This window comes from Hypanus sabinus, chromosome 7 (assembly GCF_030144855.1).
Source record: "Hypanus sabinus isolate sHypSab1 chromosome 7, sHypSab1.hap1, whole genome shotgun sequence".
Classification (NCBI taxonomy): domain Eukaryota; kingdom Metazoa; phylum Chordata; class Chondrichthyes; order Myliobatiformes; family Dasyatidae; genus Hypanus; species Hypanus sabinus.
This window is the reverse complement of record NC_082712.1, coordinates 128,425,120-128,450,250: the sequence shown is the minus strand read 5'-3', so window position 1 is coordinate 128,450,250 and position 25,131 is coordinate 128,425,120. Positions and strand designations below refer to the sequence as shown.

Below are 25,131 nucleotides of genomic sequence, written 5' to 3'. Positions count from 1 at the left end.
TTTAAACAGTTTTTGAAGGCAGCATATCTGAGAAAACTTGTAATTTGTTTATCAGGCAATTACTTGCCAAATGTAGCTTGGTTTTAAGCTGGAAGAGAAGTCAAGAAGCTTCAGGAAAGTTGTAAGTATTCGGCTTTTGTGAGTATAAAGAACCAGAATCTACTCTGTGGATTAAAGTTGTGGCATGAATTTCAAGTGGGAGACAAGAAGCTGCTGTAAAAGTAGATGCAAAGATGCAAAGTCCAGTTGGATGAGTGGAGGACCAAAAAGAAAGAAGCGATAGGAAAACAAAAGATTCAACAGATGATGTTGTGGATGAGGAAACCAAGAGGAGAGATCAAATGGTAAAGGAAGTAATAGAAGGATTAATAAGAGAATACTCCAGTGAACTAAATGAACCTTCCCAAGATCCCGATGCAATCCTAGAAAAAAAAGGAAAAGCAAGAGGAGGATGACATAAGGACTTGAAAAACTGAGTTACAGAGAAAGGTTGAATAGGTTAGGACTTTATTCCCTGGAGCGTAGAAGAATGAGGGGAGACTTGATAGAGGTATATAAAATTATGATGGGTATAGATAGAGTGAATGCAAGCAAGCTTTTTCCACTGGGGCTAGGGGAGAAAAAAACCAGAGGACATGGGTTAAGGGTGAAGGGAGAAAAGTTTAAAGGGAACATTAGGGGGGCTTCTTCACACAGAGAGTGGTGGGACTATAGAATGAGCTGCCAGATGAAGTAGTAAATGTGGGCTCACTTTTAAGAAGAACTTGAACAGGTACATGGATGAGAGGTGTACGGAGGGATATGATCCAGATGCAGGTCTGTGGGACTAGGCAGAAAAATGGTCTGGCACAGCCAAGAAGGGCCAAAAGGCCTGCTTCTGCGCTGAAATGTTCTATGGTTCTATGGAAATGGCAGAGGATAAATGAGCCCTAATTTCTCGAGAAAATTAGCAAATTCAGAGATACTCATAAAAAAACTAGAAGGAAAAAAAGGAAGGCAAGAAAAAGAAAAACAAGTTGAAAAGGCCCAAAGCAAATCCAGAGAGAAAAACCAAGAAAAGGAGAAGAAAGGTGTCCAGAGCAGTCAGAACCACCTCTTGCAGTCTCAGAGTCAACTACTACAACCACCATGGAGGAGGCCCCAGAACCTACGGTTGTCTCACAGCCACATCTTACCTACTGAACACAGTGATTCCCCTTGTCAGGAAAGACGTTATCCCACAAGAGCAATCCTCCACAGTGATTAAATCTCTAGGCCTAAATGGGACAATTTAAAATGTACTATGCTGTGGAAGTCTATTTAGTAGTTGTATTCTATAGAATGCAGTATATATAGTTGGGATGCATTCTATATTGAATTGGAGTTTATTGCTAAGCAGGGAGGACTGCTGTGTGTACTTAATATTTAATTAGTAGTAAATATATTGTTTGATTAAGCTTTCTTGTTTATTAAAATAATTAATCATGGATTATTTGCAAAAAAGTGAATTGCATGCATGACACTACCATGTAATACATGCACGTTTAGTTTACAGTTAACACGAAGTTAGATACTTTATTCCCTTATTTTCCTTTCAGTTAATTTTATGTTCTGGAGTTACAAAACTTTACAAAATATGTAATTTGTGTTAACAATCAACACAAATAAGGATGTGCTTGGTGCAGCCTATAAGTGCCAATATAGCATGCCCACAATGTTCAGCAGAACAACACAAACAACAGTGATAACAAGAAAACAAGCTAACAACAGCACATCAAACCCCTTTTCCACTCTCCTATCCACTCACACACACAAATAAGCCTCCAACCCCAAGACAGGTTGTCTCCGGGCCTCTAGTCCTTGGCCCTGGAAGGATGAAGTGGTTTGTTTCATGTTAATAATATTTGAAATAGAGATAAACATATGTTCACAGAGAGTAATTGTTGGCTGAGTTCACAGCAACCACTCATTCACATGTTTCCCATGAGATAAAGAAAAGGAGGGAAGATAAAAGCAGAAGAGAGAAATCAAAAGTATTTTAGGATGTATGTTGTACACATTTCTCTGACATTAAATGCACTTATTGCACCTATTGAAAAGTCATGGAATTGAGGGAATGAAATAAAGGTGGCATGTGATAAATGGCATAGTGGAAAGTAACATTGCACACATATGCTGTGTTGTTATCCAGTCATGCCTCACCCCATAATAGTTATCAGGAATGTAGACTTTGCTATCTAATGCAGTACTGAAATTTTGTATTTTTGCTGCTTAATGTAAATCAATGTGTGGCAATCAGAATGAAAGAAAAAACCTATCAGAGGTCCTTTAAGTCCCATATGGTTCCCAACTTGCTGTGTGGTTTGCCCCTTATGTTACTGTGACTAAAAGCAAAGCTGGTAGAGGGGATCTTTCGATCTAATTTTGCAAGGTAGAAGTGTGTGCGTGCAGAGTACAGGCCATTTGTCCATGATGTTGTGCCAAACCTTAAACCTACTCCAAAATCATTCTAAAACTTCCTCCCACATAGCCTTCCACTTTTCTTTCATATCATGATGTCATTACCACTACAAAATACAGTGGGGAAAATTACATCCCTGCTGAAGATGAATCATAACAAGTGGTGCCAAGTCCAGTCTCCCAATGTGATCTCCATCTGAAAAAGGTATAAACTCCTCAAAACATTTTCAAAATGCTTTTAATACACATAAGGTGCCTTTTCCTATAACCCAGATTAGAGGCATACATACCTAAATCACATAACTTCTTCGCAAGTTTGCGATTAATCTGTAACACAAAAACGTCAGCAATTATTTGTCTTAATGAAGTGACATATTTTACAAAAGGGTAGTAGCCAGAGTAGGATTTGCCTTTAAGATGCTAATTTTGTTTGTTATTAATTTATTTTTCCGTCCATTCCCCTATCTCTTTTTCCTCTCCTTTATTTAAGGATCAATTTCTATTTTTTTCTTGTCCTTCTATTAGGGTGTTCCATGTGCCAAGGACACACGTAAAAGATACAAAACATTTTCTTTAACTTTCCAGTTGTAATTTTAAATGTATGTTCACTAGTATTTAAAATGCATGTAGCTCATTGACCAGTGGGATTGTTTTATTAAAATCTCTCATAATTTTGAACTTATCCAATAAATTTCCCTTATGAATTTGGGAGCAAAGGGAGAATGTTAGTCATTTGTAACCACATGCTCTATTTATTCACTAAACTCAGGTCTTATCCATGTACCTCAGTATGTATCACAGGTGTGCATAAAGGTTTTGTAAATTATATGCAATAAACTCTTGCTATTGCAATAAAAATAAAATGGAATCCTGATAATAAGAAAAAAGACTGCCAATCTCATACCTTAGTCATGATGAGAATTGTAAGGAAATGCAACAAAGCACCAACAGCCACAGCAGCTGTATAGGCATGATCACTCAGAAACTCCGATGAAGATTTTGTGAACAGGACAGCAACAATAACCCGAAATATCACAATTCCAAGAGCAATGCCAATGATAATTGTAATCTGTAAAACAGCAAGAAAATCAGACTGAGCAATTATACATATGCATAGTTAAGGAGAAGTAATGTAATGTGGTTAATATGGTAGGCAGGCAAGTATAACGTATCAATAAGGATCACAAAAAGCGCAATGAGTAATCCAATAGCAAAAATACTACAGATTTGAAATACAAACACGAGGAAATCTGCAGATGCTGGAAATTCAAGCAACACAGACAAAATGCTGGTGGAATGCAGCAGGCCAGGCAGCATCTATAGGGAGAAGCACTGTCGACGTTTCAGGTCGAGACCCTTCGTCAGGACTAACTGAAAGAAGAGATAGTAAGAGATTTGTAAGTGGGAGAGAGAGGGGAGAGGGGGAAATCCAAAATGATAGGAGAAGCCAGGAGGGGGAGGGATGAAGCTAAGAGCTCAAATGTTGATTGGCAAAAGGGATACAGAGCTGGAGAAGGGGGAGGATCATGGGATGGGAGGCCTAGAGAGAAAGAAAGGGGGAGGGGAGCACCAGAGGGAGATGGAGAGCAGGCAAGGAGTGATTGTGAAAGGGACAGAGAGAGAAAAGAAAGAAAGGGGGCATGTATAAATAAATAAGGGATGGGGAAAGATTTGAAATAAAACAAAATGCTAGACATATTCATTAGCTCAGGCTGCAACTATGGAATGAAAAGTAAAGTAGATTTGCCCTTCATTTGATAGTCAGATGAAAGGTCATCAGCTTGAAACGCTAACCCCATACTGGAAGTTCTAATGTCAACCATGTCAACTAGACTCTTCTGCTGGAGTTTGGTATTCCATTCTTTATGGAGGTTTTGAAGAAGTGAAAACTTAGACTGCTGGACTAAGCTTGGGGGTCAGTCGTTCTGGTGCAAGAATCTGTTGTGCACTCCCAGGAGGAATGCAGGTCGGTAGAGGGGCAGGTAATTTTGAGGAAGTACAGAGGCCACAGAATGATTTAGACAGATTAGGAGAATGAATGAAGAAATGGCAGATGGAATACAGCAGTGGTTCCCAACCTTTTCTATGCTCCACACCCCTGGGAAATGTTTGATTAATGTTCGCACCCCCTACAAAAGTAATATCACATTTGAAGGGGAATTATTGAACCACATACAATACTGTGGGTGAACAAACTGAACTTAAAAAAATAAGCTTTTAACTCCATGCATAAAATGCAAATATAAATTGAGCGATTAGATTCAAATTTATTCAGAAAAAGTTGTAAACAGTAACATCAATCCCAATTGTGAACATAAGATTCAATGACTTCTTTGCTCCTGCTTCTCATTCAGGATTTTGTCAGAACATGGAACTTTCTTGCTGACTGTGATCCGCAGGTCTGCCTGTGGATTCAGGCGAATCTTAGATTTTGTCTTGATTGACAAAAGAGTACTGAATCCAGATTCACACAAGTATGTTGTTGCAAATGGAGTGAGGACACTGAGTGCTTTTCCACCAAGTCTTGGGAACATATCCAATGCTGCACACCAAAACTCCTCCAAAGTCTTGCTTTCAAATTGCATTTCAAGAGCTCGATTTGTCCGCAAATCAATAAGATCTTCCTTCAGCTCTTCATCATCAGACATTTTCTCCAAATTGTAGGAATATGGATTCATGATCCATTCTTCTGAAATCTTCAGGTCTCCAGCAGCAAAATATCCATCAAACAATTCTGACAGCATTTCCAAATGAGCCACAATTTCTTCACGCACAGTAGGAGTTATGGATCCAGCATCATCAACCATCTCTTCCAGTGAAGGAAAGTTAGAGAGACTGCCTCTTTCCATCCTTCGACGCCAAAGATGTAACTTTTCTTTGAAGGCATTCAACTTTTCACAAGGCTTCAATATGTTTATCCCTTTTCCTTGAAGAGAAACACTCAGGTCATTCATACGAGTGAAAATGTCAGCTAAGTAAGCCAGCATTTGGGCGAATTCCTGTAATTCCATTGCCCCAACCAGATCACATTCATGCTCCTCCAGAAAAACTTTAATTTCTTCCCGCAGTTCAGAGAAGCGGGTTAAAGCTTGTCCTCATGACAACCAAAGGGCTTCTGTGTGGAAAAGCAAAATTGAACTTCCCAGACCCTCACAAAATAATTTGAAGATGTGATGGTTCAAAGCACGCCTCCTGATCCAGTTGATGATCTTCACACAAGTATCAAGGACTTTCTTCAAATTTGGAGGCAATGTTTTTGATGCCAAAGCATGCCGATGAAAAAAACAATGGGTAACTTGCAAGTCTGGAATCTCCTTTTTCATCAATGCAGAAAAGCCAGATTGATTTCCAAGCATTGCAGGTGCCCTGTCAGTGCACACAGAACCAGTGACTTTGATATCTAAATCATGTTTGGCAAAGCAGTCTTTCACCAGCTGCATCACATCCTTTGAAGTTGTGTTTGTTTTCAGATCTTTACAAACAGGAAATCTTCCTTCACAGCAACATCATTGACATACCTCACTAATGTGATGAGTTGACTACAACTGGAGACATCAGTTGACTCATCCAACTGAATAGAGATTTTAAGAGGACTAGCTCTGACATCTGAGATGACTTGGTCCAAAATATCTTCACTCAAATCACTGATTCAGTTGTAAATGACATTATTTGATAGGGGCACCTGTTCAAAATTTTTTCTTGCTTCTTTGCCCAGGATAGTTGTTGCCATTTCCAGTGCACGTGGCTTAATGAGATCTTCTGCAATTGTATGGGGCTTCTTAGATTTGGCCACTTTATATGCCATTTGGTATGAAGCAAGAAGTAGTGGTTTTTCAACAGAAATGAAACCTAATTTTGGAAGAGTTCCTTGTGAATCAAAATGAGCTCTTTTGATTTTCAATGACCCAACATCAGCTCCGCCATGCTTGTTCTTGAAGTGCTCTTGAAGCTTGGGTGGCTTCAGATTTGAGTTGGAAAACACAAAGCTACAAAGAATACACTGGGTTTTTTGCAAGCCATCATTTCCTTCTTTTTGACATGATGAAGGGTTAATGAAGGGTTAAGGGTAAAGAGAAAAATATGAGCTAATATAAGAAAAACTATCTGACTAAGTCAGGGATGACCGCTTTACTCAACCAGACAAGCCTATAGCAAAGTATCGCAAGAAATACGCTTTCAAATATTATATTATGATGTTATCTGCAGTTACGCCAAGATAAATCATCAGGTGGAAATGCAGGGGGACATGACATGACTTATTAGGCTACTCTCTACTGAATTTACACACCTATTTCCGATGATTACCTGAGATATGAACTCCCATCACACGATTCAAAGTCCTTGGTGCTAACCATGATACCTCCTCAACTAACACAATTCAAAATTATCAACGATTCAAGAAAAAAACCTTTTAAGAGAAAAAAAAACCTTTGAAATTCAAAAACTTCTTTAATGCATTGAGACAAATACAAATGAATGACTGCAGCTGCTTTTTATCAAAATGCGGCTTTTTAAAATGTTATAATTGAATAATTTACCTACTGTCTGCAGGTTTGGCTTTAACGCGAAGTCATTACTCGATGGTTGATTCGGGATGTATAAAGATTCTGGCATTATGAGATGATTTTTAACTCTGAGATGTAACCTTCTAGCTAACATTGATGAGACTCCTCACTCCTCATCTCTGAGGTGTAACTTCCCAGGTAACACTGATGAGAATCCTCAATGCTGACTCGGGCAGCGGGAGACTGGAGTGTGCTTGGAAATAAACATTACTACTTCTCAAGGCACACTGGCAGCTGGCTGAGTGATGACTCGTGACTCATCACTCAAGGACACAAGCCACTCTTTGTCACACCCCTTGAAATTCCATCTCGCACCCCCTGGGGGTGCGGGCACCCCAGGTTGGGAACCCCTGGAATACAGTGTTGGAAAGTGTATGGTCAAGCATTTTGGTAAAAGAAATGAAAGGATTGAATGGAGAGAAAATCCAAAAAATCTGAGGCACAAAGAGACATGGGAGTTCTTGTGCAGGATTCCCTAAAAGTTAATTTGCAGGTTGAGTCTGTTAATGCAATGTTAACATTCAGATCAAAAGAACTAGAATAGAAAAGCAAGAATGTAATGTTGAGAATTCATAAAGCACCAGTGAAGCCTCACTTGGAGTATTGTGAACAATTTTGGGCCACTGATTTAGGAAGGATGTGCTGAAACTGGAGAGAATTCAAAGGACGTTCACAAAAATGATTCCAGGATTGAATGGCTTGTCATATGAAGAGCATTTGATGGTTCAGGGCTTGTATTCACTGGAATTCGGAAGAATGAGAGGTGGCTTCATTGAAACCTATCAAATGGTGAAAGGCCTTGATAGAGTGGATATGGTAAGGATGTTTCCTGTGGTGGGAGAGGTTAAAACCAGAGGACACAGCCTCAGAATAGAGGGGCATCTTTTTAGAACAGAGATGAGGAGGAATTTCTTTAGCCAGAGAATCATGAATCAGTGGAATTCTTTGCCCCATACAGCTCTGGAGGCCAAGTCTTTATGTATATTTAAGACAGAGGTTGATAGATTCTTGATTGATCAGGGCATGAAGGGATACAGGTAAAGTGTAGAGAGAGCAGAGCAGTGAGCTAAGTACACATCCTTGAGGTGCACCAGTGTTGATTATCAGCATTGATTATTCTGAGGACGTGAAAGAGGTGTGGACGGTATGTTGCTGCCAAGGTGCCAGGATCAGGGATGTCTCAGATTGGGTCCACAGCATTTTAAAGGGAGAGAATGAACAGCTAGAAGACGTGGTACATACTGATACCAATGACATAGGTCAGAAAAGGGATGAGGTCTTGAAGAGAGTATATAGGGAGTTGGTGCAAGACTCAGGAATTGGTGCAGGCGGCAGGGTTTCAGATTTGTGGATCACTGGAATCTCTTCAGGGGAAGGTATGACCTGTACAAAATGGGCGAGTTACACCTGAAATCAAGGAGAGCCAATATCCTTGCGGGCAACTTTGCTAGAGCTATCGGTGAGGGTTTAAACTAATTTGGCACAGAAGTGTGAACTGGAGTGATACGATTGAGGATGGCGTAGTTGGTAGACAAGTAAACGCAGTGTGACTGATATTATGAGGAAGAACAGGCAAAGTTCAGTCAGTGGGATGAGTTGAAGTGTAACATGGGGGCAAAATCGAAAAGGGTGATGAATTCAGGACTGAAACTGTCCCATTTGAATGCGTGCTATATATGGAATAAGGTAGATGATCTTGTAGTGCAGTTAGAGATTAACAGGTTTGACCATTTGGGCATCACTGAGCCACGGCTGAAAGAAGATTACAGTTGGGAGGTTAACATCCATGTATACACATTGTATTGAAAAGACAGGTAGTAGGCAGAGATGATGAGGTGGCTTTGTTGGTAATAAATGAGGGGATCTCATTGAAACCTATCAAATATTGAAAGGCAGAGATAGAGTAGATGTGGAGAGGATGTTTCCTATAGAGGGGAGTCTGGAACCTGAAGGCACAGCCTCAGGATAGAGGAATGTCTCTTTGGAACAGAGATAAGGAGGAACTTCTTTAGGCAGAGGATGGTGAATCCGAGAAATTCATTGCCACAGATTGCTGTGGATACCAAATCACTGGATATACTCAAAATGGATTCTTGATTAGTCAGGGCATCAAAGATTACGAGGAGAATACAGGAGAAAGGGTTGAGAGGGATAATAGATCAGCCATGATGGAATAGCAGAGCAGACTCGATAGGCCAAATGGCCTAATTCTGCTGCTATGTCTTACAGTCTGAAATGCTGGAAGAACTCAGCAAGTCTGGCAGCATCTATGGAGGGGATAAATAGTTGAAGTCTCAGGCTGAGGCCCTTCAGGACTGGCAAAGAAAGAGGACAAAAGCCAGAAAAAGAAGGTGGTGTAGAGACACGGAACACCGACTGTCCATTCTCTTCCACAAACGTTGCCTGTCATGTTGAGTTCCTGCAGTATTTTGAATATGTTGTTGAAGAAGTAATTAATATTAGTTATTTTCAATTCATTTCTGTGTGTCCAAACTGCTTTCGAATTGATCAAGTACTTCTGAAGTGCAGTCATGTAGTACAGGAACAGGATTGAAAACAACTCCCAAAGAAGCAACATTGAAACTACATTGTGCTTTTTTTTTGCTCAGAAGTCATCCTGCATGGAGGATTGTGCTTTGTCAAAACTTGTTACTTGTAATCGTGGGAACAGGAAGTGGAAGTGGAGCAACAGGAAGCGAAAGTGTATGAGGAGAAAAAAAGTTGGAAGATTATGATAAGGGACATCATTACTGCTTGTACTTGTGTATGAAATATAGTTCTTAGATTCACTTGAGATCCCACTTGACCAGCACATGTCAGCAACCCTTGAAAACTTCTTCTTAATCTAAGCAAAAGGCCAATATAAACCATGCAGAAAGGCAAAGGGAGCTGTTGCTTCGGTATTTTAATAGAGGCATTGTGGGCTTCAAGTCACATATCTCTTGTTTGGCAGTAATTCATCTCTTTTTTAAAATTCTAGCTATGTTAGAACTGTCACATAATGGTGCTGTTAGATTTCCTTCACCGGAAACACTACAGTAGGTCAATTTGGTAATTTGTAATACTCTCAATGGCATTTTCAACAAATATTGACTTCCTAGTGATAATTAATGAGCGATAATGATTAAAGATAACCCCAAATCCCTATTGTAATCAATTTTCCACTCTATTATGCCTTATCATCATCTGCTTGAAAGTCAAAACTAAGTGATTCACCATACCAAACACTATTTATATCCAATTAAGAGCAATGCCTTATAATCCCGTGCATGTGTCCCCTTAGTGATTACTTCACATAATGCCTTTAATTACAGTTATAACTATATGTGATCGTAGCTAAGCTGGTGAGTGGTTGCTTCTTTGGAGTGAAAGAGGTTCAGAAGGCTGTCAAAAATAACTTTAAGCAAACTTAGCTCATATGACCTATTGCTATTATGCACCATTTCATTCTGAGCAGCCCCAGCCATTTGAATTTTCTTATTGAGTGGCAATTGAGGACACTGCAAAACTAGTCTTGGTGAGAGCATAAATAAGACATAAGATTAAAGAGCAGAATTAGGCCATTTGGCCCATCAAGTCTGCTCCACTGTTTCAACATGGCTGATCCAATTTTCCTCTCTGCTCCAATCCCCTGCCTTCTCCCCATATCCCTTCATGCCCTGACCAATCAAGTATCTTTCAACCTCTGCCTTGAATATACATAAAGATTTGGCCTCTGCAGCTGCCATGTGGCAAAGTATTCCAGTAATGCACCATTGTCTGGCTAAAGAAATTCCTCCTCATGTCCATTCTAAATTCATTCTAAAGTCCCCTCTATTCTGAGGCTGTGTCCTCTGGTCTTAACCTTTCCCACCACAGGAAACATCCTCTATATATCTAGCCAGAGTGTCCAAGACTTTTGCACAGTACTGTGGCAATTTTATGTATTGCACCGAACTGCTGCAAAAAAAAAATCATGACATATGTGAGTGATGATAAACCTGATTCTGATATGGGTCTCTATTGTGGACTGAGAGTAGGAAGGAGGCAGGGAGAGGGGAAAGATGGTTGGGAAAAGGGGAAGGGAGAGGGGAGGGAACAGGAAGTACCAGAGACTTTCTGTAATGATCAATAAACCAATTATTTGGAATAAAATGACCTTGCCTGGTGTCTGAGAGCTGGGTGTGTCTGCACCCACGCCAACCCCCTCCTACCCCTGGCACTCCTCTGCCACCTGTACCACACCCCTCCTGTGGCACTCCACCATCACCATTCCCAACATCTTTTGCTCCCGCTGGATTTACAGACTTGCTGTCCACTCCACATCAACAAATACAGTACTGTGCAAACATCTTGGGCACCCTACCGAGATATACATGTCTAAGACTTTTGCACAATACTCTATACCAGTGATATTAAACCCGATTCCAATTTCCTGCCTGTTCCTTTACCTATGGACTCCCAATCACTACTACACTTCTCTTCATCCACCTTCATTTCTGAGCCACAGAGCCAGACTCAGCGGCAGAGATCCAGTCACTGTACATTCCCCCTGATAGATCGCCCCTCTCCCAATAGTTTCCAAAGTGGTATACTTATTATTGAGGGGAATGGCTAATCATCTACAGCATCAAATATGGGTCAAATTATGTCATTCCCTGTGCAATACTCTTTTTGGAGCATTACTGAGGAAGTTGGTTCATATTTTCCTTCAACTGTCTATCATTGGACACCCTTTTGATGATTAAGTGTCCATAATATAGCTCTAGTCTGGAATCCCACTCAGGTAGGTCCAAATAATATCTTTTATTCTTTGAGTGCCTCCTTATTCCACAGCTTTGATCTTTGTATCCCAAGTATCTCCTCTCAGACCTCTAATCACCATTCATCCTAAGTCTCTCTATTCCCCTCAACGTAGATACCCAACTCCATTTAAAGATATTTGCCATAGAAACACTGGTATGCCCACACTCAGACCACCCATAAATATCAAATAAATAGACACTAACAACAAACCCCTACCTACTAAATTTCCTGATAAACCACAGCCCCAAAGTACCAACTATATTTTTCCCTTTGTCCAATCAGCTAGTCCCTGATCTACATAGGCCACAACCTCCCCTCCAACCAACTGATTAACGCTACCTCCTCCTTGAAGTGCATACCCTCAGATCTAGCTACTTACTTGATCACTATTTCAACCCAGAAATAGGCTCTGATGCTGAGTGTAGAACCCACCTAATCTGACCAGATTACCAAATCACTGATTCAATTTATACCCAAATCCTATTCAGTACTATAAAAATGCTGTTTTTTTCAGTCATCTTAGTGTCAGCTAAATCTAGGTTCACTCTTGTTACCCCAAAACGTCTGAGAGTTCACATACTATCTGTACAGCATACCATTATTATCTGTACAGAGTTTTACCATTGCAATATCCTTTCTTTGTAGTTTGTATTATCAATTTCTAGTTAATATAGTGACATATCTACTTACCAGAATACATGCCAGCAACATGACTATCGTTGTGCGTTTGTACGAATGTTGATATTCTTTATATGGGATAGTAGGGTTGTATATTAACCCAAGAATCAAATCCTCCTGATGTATAAAATAAATCCATGTTGAGATTCCATTTTTTCATAACGCAGTAAAAATAAAATTTAACTAAGAACCAAGCCAACAGTTAAGTAAGAAACCTCTACCCTAAAGTTGGGGAGTGTATGCACTGTAAAGCTTATTTGTCTCTGTTAATTGTTCCTTTGGTTATTGATAGTGTATTTTTCATTGAGGACCCTCACAGTTAATGATGGTTCTCAGTCAATTCCATTTTGAAACAGGGCAACTAGAATGGCCATGGCCATGACAGCCAGAGGCAGAAATCTTCCCAAAGGGAAGAGGAAGGTCAACTAATACCTGAAAGGGAATCAATGTCAGGGCATCCTTTTCAATTAGGATTAAGTATCAGATTGGAGGTTGTGCATCTTGTTTCAGAGGGAAAGACAATTGATATATTGCCATTAATCAAAACTATCAAAGAGTTATGGATAGAAGCAGGGACGTTGAGTTAAATTGGAGAAGGGTGATGATTGTTTTGAATGATTGAATCATTTTAGCAACAGAATAACTTACTTCATTAATTAAATTGGCTCGTCAAAGATTACAAAAGGAACTGGGAATTACAAGTTAGAATGACAGATTTGCATCAGGTACACATAAAAACAATCAAGATGGCAGAAAAAGAACTAGCTTTTAAATTGGTGTTTAATTTTCATTTTACAGCCATTTACTGAATGTAGGAATGAAATACAGCCATTTCAAGCTTTCAGAGCTATTGACGGTCATTGCGTTAACAATACGCATTAAGAAAGTATCTTATATTCTAATTATCAGGTTATTTTCTATGGCAACTTAGTGGTATATTTTGTTCAAATCCAAAAAGTTCACAATAATTAGGTGTTTTAGGACTTTTTAATTGAACTAAAAGTCATTGACCAGTAAATCTTGGTGATTCACAACTCATATTGTATCTCATAAATCCCCCAAAATTGTAAGATAATTTGTGCATTAATTATACCCTCATAATGTGCATTGTAATTATTAATCTTCCAGCAAATCCAATATTGTAATCACAACAACTCTCAAAACATAAATCTAATGTTTGTAATTCAAAACATGAACATTTTACCTCATCTTCATCCCAGTGATACAATTCCCACGAGCTGACAGCTTTTGCCCGGGCTCTTTTCCATATCTCCAAAAATACTGTAGCTATGTTTTGAGAGAGAAATATTTACTGAATCTATTGATGTTCTATAAGTAAATAATAATGGACCATTATTAAGTGAAAAGTCAATATAAGTTTCATGTGATAAGGCTGAATGTTGTTTAATGAGCACTTGCAATATTAAAGCGACAAGTAGTAGGATGCATAAATTCAGGAAATCAGGTTAATCCATTAAGTTATATTATTGTAGCCCTTGGAAGTGCTACAAATGGCTTCATTTTACTGGCCTAGGGTGAAGAAAGATCTGCCTGAGTCTCCACTCCAGACCATTTACCCTGTTGTACACTGTCCATAATAATGAGCAGATAAGGGCAATGTTAGGTCTCGTTGTAATGACTACTATACTTATTGTTTGCCCTTGCACACAAGAAACCAGCTGTTTGGGTGTACTCTAGTTAACTGATTTTGCTTGATTTTGATTTTGCTATTCTGTCAATAGGGATTACTGAATTCAGAATGTTGAAGAAATGGTATTTATGGTACAAATGCTTTGTGACTTCCATTGCTGTTAACTTCAAATTTAACACCCAGGTCTCTTTTTTATGTCAACAAATAAGTGGAAGGTAGCATTGAACTGAAGAAAATACATACCCCAGATTGCCATGATCATTGCAAAAATAACAGTTACTTCATGGTCAAACATTTGCGTAACCTGCAGGAATAGGATTAAAGAATTAGTCAACAGAACTGTTCACAAATGACACAGTGCATGAAGTCATTTTAGCTTTTCAATCCCGATGTATGAATTTATTCCTTGCTTTAGCCAATAATAAAGCAGAGCAGAGAACATAGATATGAGCAACATTTTAGTGAGGAGGTCGAAGAAGCAAAATGGGACAGATTTCAATTTGCTGCACAGCAATGTAAAATTAAAAGAAAAAAATCGGACTGTTGCACAAAATGGTGCCAATGTGAAAAGCTAGCGGTTGTTACTTGTTGTCTTATCTGGAATGGGATCAAAACATTTCCATCTCACCTCTGCCTTCCTAAATATACATTACCTTTGCATAGGAACAGGTTTCATTGAGCCTCCAGAAATGACAACGTTGATCACACAGTGGGCACATAACAATGTCAGTAGCACTGCAAATTTCCTTACTGGTTCATGGAAAGAAAAGACAGCCAATTAAACCTGTGAATAAAGGTTCAAAAAATACAGATGCTGGAAATAGGAAATTTAATAATATATGAACACAGCAGGCCAAGCTGCATTTATGGAGGGAGAAAAGGAGTTAATTAACCTGCATCAACACCAAGTCTTTCCAAACATTTGCCTCTGAGATTTCTTCCTTTTTCTTGAAACATAGTTTGACCACTCCTATTGCTAACAGAGGCCTTGGCCATATTTCCTGACTTCAGGTCTCAACCAATCTCTTCCCAGACAGAGCAAGGATAACATTCACCTACTCCTCACTTTCCTCCCCTCCACACTGCATATTCAAAGGATCTTTCCTCAAAATTTCTGCCACCATCAATCAGTTTTCACCACTAGATACATCTTTCCACTAGCATTATCTAACTGCGGAGTGTTTTCTATAGCAGTTTTCCATAGCTCTGTTTTCCATCGTTTTTATGTGTTCCTTTGCCCATATTCTCTCTGCATGCTCTCATTAGCCCACCAATCAGATGGCTTCATTAATAGCTAATCACTACAACAACTCTGCCCTCATTCTATCAAACAGCCTTCCTTCTATCTATCCTTCCACACTCTCTCCTCAAATTAAACCTAACTTGCTTTCTTTAATACACCATATTGAAAGAAGTGCAAATGATGCATAGCTTTCGCTAGAAGGACTGTTCGGATCCTGTTTCCTAATTCTGATGAAGGGTCTCAAACCTGCAACATTAACTCTGCCTCTCTTTCCACAGATGTAACCTGACTTGCTGAGCACTTGCAGCATTTTCTGTTTGTTTTCTAGATAATTCTTCAATAAAATTTCTATAGTTGTCACAGGGCTATTGATTCTAAAGTAGTTTAGGCCAGTGTTGGAACTGCAGACTTTTTCACATTTGGGACAGGAGTTCCCAGACTGAACAGTTTCAGAAGTGGCATGTCTCTTCTCTGAATTGCTGCTGGATGGATTTGCACCTCTCAGTGCCATCTCAATTGCTATTTCTCCGTTTAGAAAGGTCATTGAGCAGAGATTCCAGCAATCAGTGGAAATGTTGCATTTCAAGAAGGCTTTATTGTAGACCCTGGACCAATATCAACACCCTACCATAGATCAAGATGGAGTAAGACTGTATTGATACTTAGAGCTAGTGCAGTTTCAGCAGAAGCACAAATAGTGGTGCTTCCAAGCCTGGGGTAGCATTGATATCCCTTGTAATGATTCTGTTCTCTATTTAGGTTCTGCATTTACTGAGAAGAGAACTTGTCCATTACTATGTACAAATCAAAGCTAAATGGAGATCAGTTAAAGTTTTGGACAATAGTAGTGAATCTATGGCATGCATGTGCAAAAATGTTGTTGCTACACTGCATGCAGTACTTCCCCTCAATTTTTTAAATCCTATTCATAATAATAAAGGTAATGATTATCTTTACTGCCAAATCAAGCAGTGATATTTTTTAAATGTGTTTACACTTTTCAGCTCGATCAGAATGTAAGATACACCACCAAAGAAACAAAAACATTCAAATCATGGGAGAAGTGGCAGAGATTTTCAAGAGTGGAGGAGTGAAAGATTTGGCATGATTAGAAAGGATTTTGTGAAACAGTAGTGTGCACGACTTCCTCCATAAAGCAGAATTATGAAACTTTTCATAAATGGCTTTGTGATAAAAGTGAGCAAGAACAAAACAAACACAAATTTTCTCAAGAAATTGGCAACAAAAAAATGCAGTCAAATATTTTGATGGCATTTATTTCACTCAGTTCCAACTTAGGTGCTGCAAGTTTTGAAGTTTCAAAGATCATTGCTCAACATGTAAAAGCACTCAGTGATAGGGAATATGTTCAGGAATCAGGACTGGAGTGTGGTCCTTTGATCAGATTACATCCATTGGTAGGCTTTCATTGTATTGGAGGCTTGGTTACAAAAGCCAATCTTAAAGAACTCAAGAAACGACGGAAACTGTAAGCAAGGTAATTAATTTTACTTCTGGGTTTGTTTTTTTTAAAAAGAGTTTTAGTATTTAACAGCAAGGTGAATGTGACGTACACAGGACTATTTATATATTAGTGATGTTACATAGAAAACCTACAGCACAATACAGGCCCTTTGGCCCACAAAGATGTGCCGAACATATCCTTACCCAAGAAATTACCTAGGGTTACCCATAGCCCTCTATTTTTCTGAGCTCCGTATACCTGTCCAAGAGTCTCTTAAAAGACCCTGTCGTATCCGCCTCCACCACCGTCACTGGCAGCCCATTCCACCACTCACCACTCTCTGCATAAAAAACTTAACCCTGACATCTCCTCTGTACCCACTTCCAAGCACCTTAAAACTGCGCCTTCTCATGCTAGCCAATTCAGCCCTGGGAAAAAGCCTCTGACTATCCGCACGATCAATGCCTCTCATCATCTTATACACCTTATATGTTTGTTGGCTTAGAAGGGGTTCTGTCCTTAAACAATTTATTGCATGTTTGAATGAAATTCATCTGTCTAAGAGAAATGAGAAAAAATTCTTGTCAGGACTTATATGATGTTTAAGCAACGCACACAAAATGCTGGAGGAACACAGCAGGCCAGGCAGTATCTATGGAAAAGAGTACAGTTGACATTTTGGGTCAAGGCAGTTTAGCAGGACTGGAGAAAAAAGATGCAGAGTAGAGTTAAAAGATGGGGAAGAGGGAGGGAGAAACACAAGGTGATGGGTAAAACCGGGAGGGGGAAGGATGAAGTAAAGAGCTGGGAAGTTGATTGGTGAAAGAGATACAGGGCTGGAGAAGGGGAAATCTAACAGGAGAGGACAGAAGGCCATGGAAGAAAGAAAAGGGGGAGGAGCACCAGAGGGAGGCAATGGGCGGGCAAGGAGATAAGGTGAGAGAGAGAAAAGTGAATGGGGAATGGTGAAGGAGTGGTGGGAGGGGAAGGGTGCCATAACCAGAAGTTCAAGAAATTGATGTTCGTACCATCAGATTGGAGGCTACCCAGACAGAATATAAGGTGTTGTTCCTCCAACCTGTACACTGAGTGAATGACTCCAAAACAGGAACCTCCTGATAGATCTGTTCCTGGCTTCAGCCATTTCTTCCAGGTTGATACCAAAGATACAAAACCCTAAATCTAACTCTTATTTTCCTAATTCTGATTTTGACATTTACACTTTTGCACTCAATACTACAGGTGCTCACTGCTTCTGCATCTATTGTAATTATTACAGTGAGAATATTTATATATTTTACTCTGGTCATTTAGCCTCATATCTGTACAGCTGTGATTGAGCTGGTGATTATCAACAGTCAGTACAAAATCTCTATTAAAAATTGTTATGATTTGAAATACTAGCAATTCCTCTACCCAGTATCTGGAAGACAGAAGTAATACCATACCTCACTTGATTGCTTTCAAAAGATATAAATCCATATAGAAAGACAAGTACTCCAGATAGAGCAGCAGGGAGCAACATGGTGTTGTACCAGCCAAGCCAGGCAAAATATAAGGCAATCCTTTCTCCAAAGTAGTCCCTGCAAAAAGAGACATACAAAAAGTTGCATTTCTACTATTGCATTTATAAATGTATGAATAGCAATAGAAATTATTTCTGCAAATATCACATTTAGTCTTAATAAAAGGGCTGAATCAGTACAGTATTGAGCCACAAAACCATAAACCACAAATTCAAAGTTCAAAGTACTTTTATTATATATATATATATATATATATTGTGCATTCGGGTGGATGGAGCTCATCAGCCTGGGAAGGCAGTCCATCTAAGAGAGGGAAAACTGTGATTTCAAACCTCTGCTGTCTTGCAGCCATACCCACTCATGGGAAAGGCTTTGGGAGTAAACCCTGAGGACAAATCCGGAGCTGGAGTCCCTAAGGTAGTCCGACGTTGTCTTCAACCTCATTCTGGCAACTCCTGCGACATCACTGGTGCCAAGCTGTATCGGCCCTTGCCCTTCCCTTGGACAACATTGGTGGTGTGGAGAGGGGAGATGTGCTGCATGGGCAACAGCTGGTCTTCCATACAACCTTGCACAGCCCTGCGCCCTGGAGAAGTCTTTCCAGGCGCAGATCCATGGTCTCGCAAGACCTCTCATGTAACCTTGAGATTTGTCTCCTTACAAGCAGCCACAAAACAAGAAATCTGAAAGAACCCATTTTAAAAAAGACTAACAAACACCTGATGCAGAGAGAGAGAGAAAAAAACACAAATTGTGCAACAATAAAAGCAAAGAACGGCATTCAGAACCAAAGGTAGTCCATAGGCATGAAGGCCAGAGCAGCTGGAGCAGGACTACAGCCTCAGCCTTAGTGCCGCAGAGAATGGAGTAAAACTTGTAATAGAGCAGCAAGCAAAATTGGCCTAACCCTTGCCTCTGGTCCTGACACCCTGCTATTTCAATCCATCCAGTCCAGCATTTAGATCATCCAAACATTGGGTCATCCTTTGCACTAGGATCAGGGCCCTGTCACATTGATACACTCTGAGCCTGGAGCTCATCGCCATGTTTCAATCCAAACCTGACCTTTCCAAACTGGCCAGCCACTCAAATCAATTAGATCTAGATCTCAGTTTAGGTGGATGGGTTCCGAAACTCCTGCACTCCAACTTTTCCCTGCTTCGCAAGCCCCAACTCCATCACAACCATTTCTCAACCTCGCTCTGACCACAAATTCAAAGTTCAAAGTACTCCTTGAACATGCCTCAACCTTGCTCTGACTTTGCATCGCACATGCATGTCTCGACCCTCGAGCCAGCCTTGCCTTCGCTCGCCTCTTCATTGGTTGTGGTGAATGTTTACCACTACTTTCACGGAGAAAGTATTATTAATAAAGTGATTGGTTGTACTTCTTGCTTTATGAACCATCAGTAAGTTGTCATCCATCTTCAGTAGTGCCATCTTAAACCGCTTTTTCATATGAAAGCCAATGTCTTAACCTATTAAACTGCACAGATCCTTAGAAATGTTGCAGCCAAACAATGAAAAAAAATTAAGTGATGAAAAGAATTTAAAAATAGTAATGTTATTTTCCCCATTTCCCTATTGTCATTGTCCTTAACTGAAATCATTTGAGAAGAACTGGCTTAGATGATTCGTGCAAATCACTGCAATTTTGCACTCAGCGATTGGAATCCACGAGTGTTGATGCACAGATAGGATATCTGAGACATCTGCTGTACACCCTTGATTCATGCACAGCGTCATGAATTCATAGGCACATGTCAGAAAATTTCAACTATTCCACTTGGACTTGGAGTTGCCAGCCTTCTCTTCCAAGATCCCAGGACAGTGAATATAGAGAATAAGCATAATTTTGTTGCTTTTGTACTCTGTACCTCTTCCCAAATTATCCAGGATTCCCTATCGCTTTTTGACCACATTCCTAACCTCTTCTCCCACTTTCTACTGTGTGCATTTTCTCCTCTGGTTCTGTACCCACTTTGGTACTGCACTTTTTCAATTAATTTTGTCATTTTTGCTCTCCCTACTAGAATGCTTTACATATTACTCTGTGCAATATTGTATAATTTCATTCAACAGCACACATGCCTACAAACACAGCTTGAAGTTGAAAATCATACAACAAGTTTCACTTTACCTTATTTCATTAATGGGTTGTTTCTTAAATAAGCATTCCCACTTCGCCCATTCATGTCGCAACTTGCCCCCTTTCTCAGAATTATTCTGCTATGTAAAACAAAAACAAACCAGAATGTCAAAAGATTACTCAAATTACTGAGGATTAACAACATCTTTTGCAAATTCCTATCTTTCCTGCTAAAAATTTGCATGACTGAGCTCTTCTATCACGCAGCAGAAACATACTGCAACACTTTTAATGTGACAGATATCTCAAGGGCCTTCTTCAGAAACGTGAAAACACATGCTGAACATAAATAGAATGGAAATAACTCGAAAATGGGTTGATATTTGGTTTGAGTTGTTCTCTGATCTCGGCAATCCATTTGAAACGTTTTGACATCAGCTACGTAGTAAAAAATTGTCGTGTTTGATTACATGAAAGGTAACTGGAATACCTAAGCTGAGCTAGATCAACAATATTCTGAAGCAAATAAAATAGCTAATGAGAAATAAGTGCTTTGAAGTTTAACTGCTCCAACCAAACCAGCAGAAATGCAGGAATATTTAAACCTAAGCCATTGTTGATTACAGAACACTTTAGGTTTCAGAAGTGGAATCAAAAAGAAGGGGAATCTATTTCAGCGTAAGCGATTGAACTGAAGAGATTGTCTGTGCATTGTCAGTTTGGTAATGGGCTTAATGATGCACTGAGAAATTGTTTAGTTTGTGGAATCTTACAGGAAAAAACATTCAAAAATGGCTCCTAACTGAAGCTCAACTCCCTTCTAAATGGACAGATGAAAAAGTGTTTCAATGGAAACTGCAGACAGAGGCACAATTAAGTTGCACAAAAATGTAGTGTCTACTCAGAAACCAGCCTGGCCAAACAAATTGTGTTACCATTGTGGCAGGGGCTCACATACACCAGACCAATGCAAGTTTAAAGTCAAAACTTCCAGATAATGCAACAAAATAGGACATAAACAAAAAGCATGCTGCATAGAAAAGATAAAAAGTCGTTACATTTCAAAAAGGAGCACAAATCTGCATGTTGTTGATGATAAATCTGATAATAATGGGAGTGACACAGGACTGCATAGCCTTGAGAATTACAATGTAAAAATTAACAACAGACAAGCAATATGGCTAATGCCAGGTGAACAGCAAATTAATTAAAAAGTAATTAAATACTGGTTCAGCTGTTCCAATCATTCCACAAAATGAGTTTGAGCAGCATTTCAAAGATACCAAACTGAAGCCTGCAGATTTCCAACTAAGAACATATACTGGAGAAAAGATTACTCCTATGAGAATGACATTCGTAACTGAAATACAACAACTAACAAGCCACATTAAGCTTGTATGTGGTAAAATAAAACAGGGCCAGCACTGTGTGGACTGACTGGCTGTGGCAACTACAATTTTATTGGAGATCCATCCACAATTTCCATACCACATCCCCTACAATGAGCCATTTGTAAGCAAATTCAGAAAGGTTCTGGATGATGCCACAAATGCCTCCATGCTGTAAACCATGAACAGTTGCCCAACAGAGGAAAAACAGGTGTTGGTATCAATCCCTGTGCCTCTAGTTGGAAAGCACATTGGACAAAGGAAGGGCCATGCTGCTCAAAAGAGGCATGAAAGTGAAAAAGCAGTGTTCCGGCTACAAGAGTTTTTGTGGGCAGCGTATCTGAGAAAAGTTTTGATATGTTAATCAAGTAATTACTTGCTGGAAAAGACTTCAAGCAGCTTCAGGAAATTTCAGTTTTTGTGAGTATAAAGAACTGGAATCCACTCTGCATTTATTCAGGTTATTGCCTGAACTTCAAGCGGGAGACAAAAAGCTGCTTGTACAAGTAAATACAAAAACCAAAGCCCAGCTGGATGAATGGAAGGTGAGGAAGAAAGGAATCATCAGTGATGATAAGTACAGAATTTGTCAGATGATGTTGTGGATGCAGAAGCCAAGTGGAGAGATCCGATCGTAAAGGGAGTAATAGAAGAATTAATAAGAGAATTCTCCAGTGAAGTGAATGCCCCTTCTCAAGGACAAGATGCTCAAACCATAAGGTGAGAAAAGGTCAAGAACTGTCAGAACCACTTCCTGCAGCCTCAGTGTCAACTCCCACAAACACCATGGAGGAGGCCCCAGAACCTGAGATTGTTTCACAGCCACTAGTCTCACCTGCCAAGCAGAGTGACCCCCCCTTTCACATAAACAATGTTCTTCTCCTGCTGAAGCATCTGAATCCAACTGGAAAATTTTAATAGGCATATTGGAAGGGGAACTCCAGCTTCAACCTGTCACATAGTGTTCACGTCCTGAAAGGACAAAAATGCCCAAGTCTTGCAAAGCTCCACTTAAATCTTTTGGCTTCCAGTTAATGAATTATTTGTATGTTGCTCAGAGATCAATCCAGCTGTTCAAGACATTCAATTTTCTGAGTTGTTTCCTCGTACATTGATAGTGCAGGCACACTTCCAGATCCCAGTCTGACCAAGTTACAAAAGTGCAGAGGTTTGTATAAGAAGCACACTGCTGAGATCCATTGCACAACAGTAAGGAATCCTCCACAGTGATTAAATGGGATAATTTAAAACTTACTCTGCAGTGGATGCCTATATAGTAGTTGTACTATATAGGATACTGTGTATATAGTTGAGATGCATTCTCTAATGAGTTAGTGTTTATAGCTAATTAGGGAGGAGTGTTGTGTATTTAGTATTTAAGTAATACTTGAGTAATCTTGTATATATACATTGGTCGATTAAGCATTCTTGTTTGTTTAAATAGTTCATTATAAGTTATATGTATAAATACCTAAATTGCATACATCACGCTACTGCATGATACATGCGTGCCTTGCTTAAAGTAAACACAAAGTTAGACCTGCATTCTTGGACTCCTATGTCTTCCTTTGAAGTAGTTTAATGCTTTGAAATTACAAATCATAACAGTATATACTGCACTTTTTGTATTCTGATGCAGAGGGAATGAATGCTTAAGGTTATTGATAGGATACCATTCAAGTGGATAGCTTGTTATGGATTTTGTCAAGTGAAGTTGGAGCTGTACTCATTTAGTGCAATGGGAAGTATTTCATTCCACTGCTGACTTGTGGAAAGGCTCAGGGTGAAAGGAATTTACTCATTCACAATAATCTCTGACACTCCCTTGTAGCCATGCTTTTTTTATCTGTCAGATCTAGTTGTATTTCTGGTCAAAGGTGAACTCCCTCAAAATATTGGTCAGGAGAGACTCAATGATTGCAAAGCCATTGGATGTCAAGAGCAGGTGATTAAACTCTCTCAAGTTATAGATCACAATTGCCTATTGTTATTGTGGTGAAGATGTTTGTTGCTACCTACCAACCTTTGCCTGAATGTTGACTTGGACTTGCTGTTCGTACGCATAACTTGTTGATGAGTTACATAGAAATTGAACATTGTACAATCATCAGTGAACATATGGGAACATAATTATCTTGTCAGTCCAGAATAATGTATAAATTAGTGAAAACTTTCAGGTAATAGATTAATTATTTGACTATAATTCCTGGTATATACTTTATCACAGAACTTTTATCTGGGCTCAATTGGTATATACAGCTGTTCATTTTGAAAGGTTTCTTCCGCCAGTTTTGAGTTTGGACCCTGCAATATGATTTAATTGGTCTATCCCAAATATTTACCTAATTACTGCCCATTATACTGCCTGCATTTAGGGCAGCAATGAAGGTCCTCCATCTCTGTCCGTCCTTGCCCATCTTCTTTATTGTGCTGTAGGTGTGGTTCAGGGTCCTCATTTCCGTCTCTACAGCATGGTGCTAAGTTGTACTTGCTCCCCCTTCAGGAGTCCAATGATGTGCTGTCTTGATGATGGAATTGGCCTCTCTTCTCATCATGTACAACATCCATCTCCAACATTTCTTCATGATGATTGTGGCCATGTCCTCTTGATGACACTGAACAGTAGGGCGTGGTTGGAGAGCTTTCTTAACCAGAAAATGCAAAGGATCTTCTGGAGGCTCATAGTGTCGAATGGTGACAGTCATTCTCTGTCATGTGCCAGCATTCTGACCTATACAAGAGTGTGGGCAGAACACAACTCTGGTACAGCTTCACCTTGATGTGGACACTATACATAGTGATCCACACATGTTGGTCATTGATCTGAAGATGCTTCTAGCTTTGCTAGATGTCATCCTTGGCTCCACCATCCTGCCAAATGATGCTGCCCAGGTAGGTGAACCTGCCATATGGCTTGAGGGGAGGAGTAGAGTCTCCATTGAGGTAATAGATTATTTATCTTACTATAATTCTTGATAAATATTTTGTCACAGAGCATTTACCTACCTATGCTTTGATGGCAGGAGTAGACTCTACATTGAGGGTCAAAGTCTATGTCTTGCTCTTGCTGACTCTTGGGTCCAGCCTGTCCACCAAAGGTACATAGGCATTGAGTTTTCTTTTGCATGTGCTAGAGTGTATGTGATAGTAACACAAGGTCCCACATAGTGGTCTATAAAAGTAGACTTATCATCTTTACAGTATGGGGCTTTATCATGAAAAAAATATTGCTGATAAAACAAATGAAGATAATTGGGCTAGGGACACTGCTCTAAAGAACTCCTGCTGTGATAATTGGCCTT

The 25,131-nt window shown here is 39.5% G+C and overlaps 1 protein-coding gene across 3 annotated transcripts in view; it reads right to left on the bottom strand.

Moving 5' to 3' along the window:
- The window catches only part of LOC132397172 (anoctamin-9-like), a 111,656-nt gene that overhangs the window by 50,933 nt on the left and 35,592 nt on the right, over positions 1-25,131 (bottom strand). For 2 of the 3 annotated variants that reach the window (XM_059975574.1, XM_059975577.1), the window contains exons 7-14: positions 20,493-20,581; positions 18,275-18,409; positions 14,772-14,868; positions 14,362-14,422; positions 13,672-13,754; positions 12,480-12,584; positions 3,344-3,508; positions 2,730-2,766 (exon numbers count right to left, since the gene is read on the bottom strand). In XM_059975574.1, coding sequence (XP_059831557.1) covers positions 2,730-2,766; positions 3,344-3,508; positions 12,480-12,584; positions 13,672-13,754; positions 14,362-14,422; positions 14,772-14,868; positions 18,275-18,409; positions 20,493-20,581 — 772 coding nt within the window. The remainder of the gene's footprint in view (positions 1-2,729; positions 2,767-3,343; positions 3,509-12,479; positions 12,585-13,671; positions 13,755-14,361; positions 14,423-14,771; positions 14,869-18,274; positions 18,410-20,492; positions 20,582-25,131) is intronic. The other variant, XM_059975576.1, reaches the window with a different exon arrangement.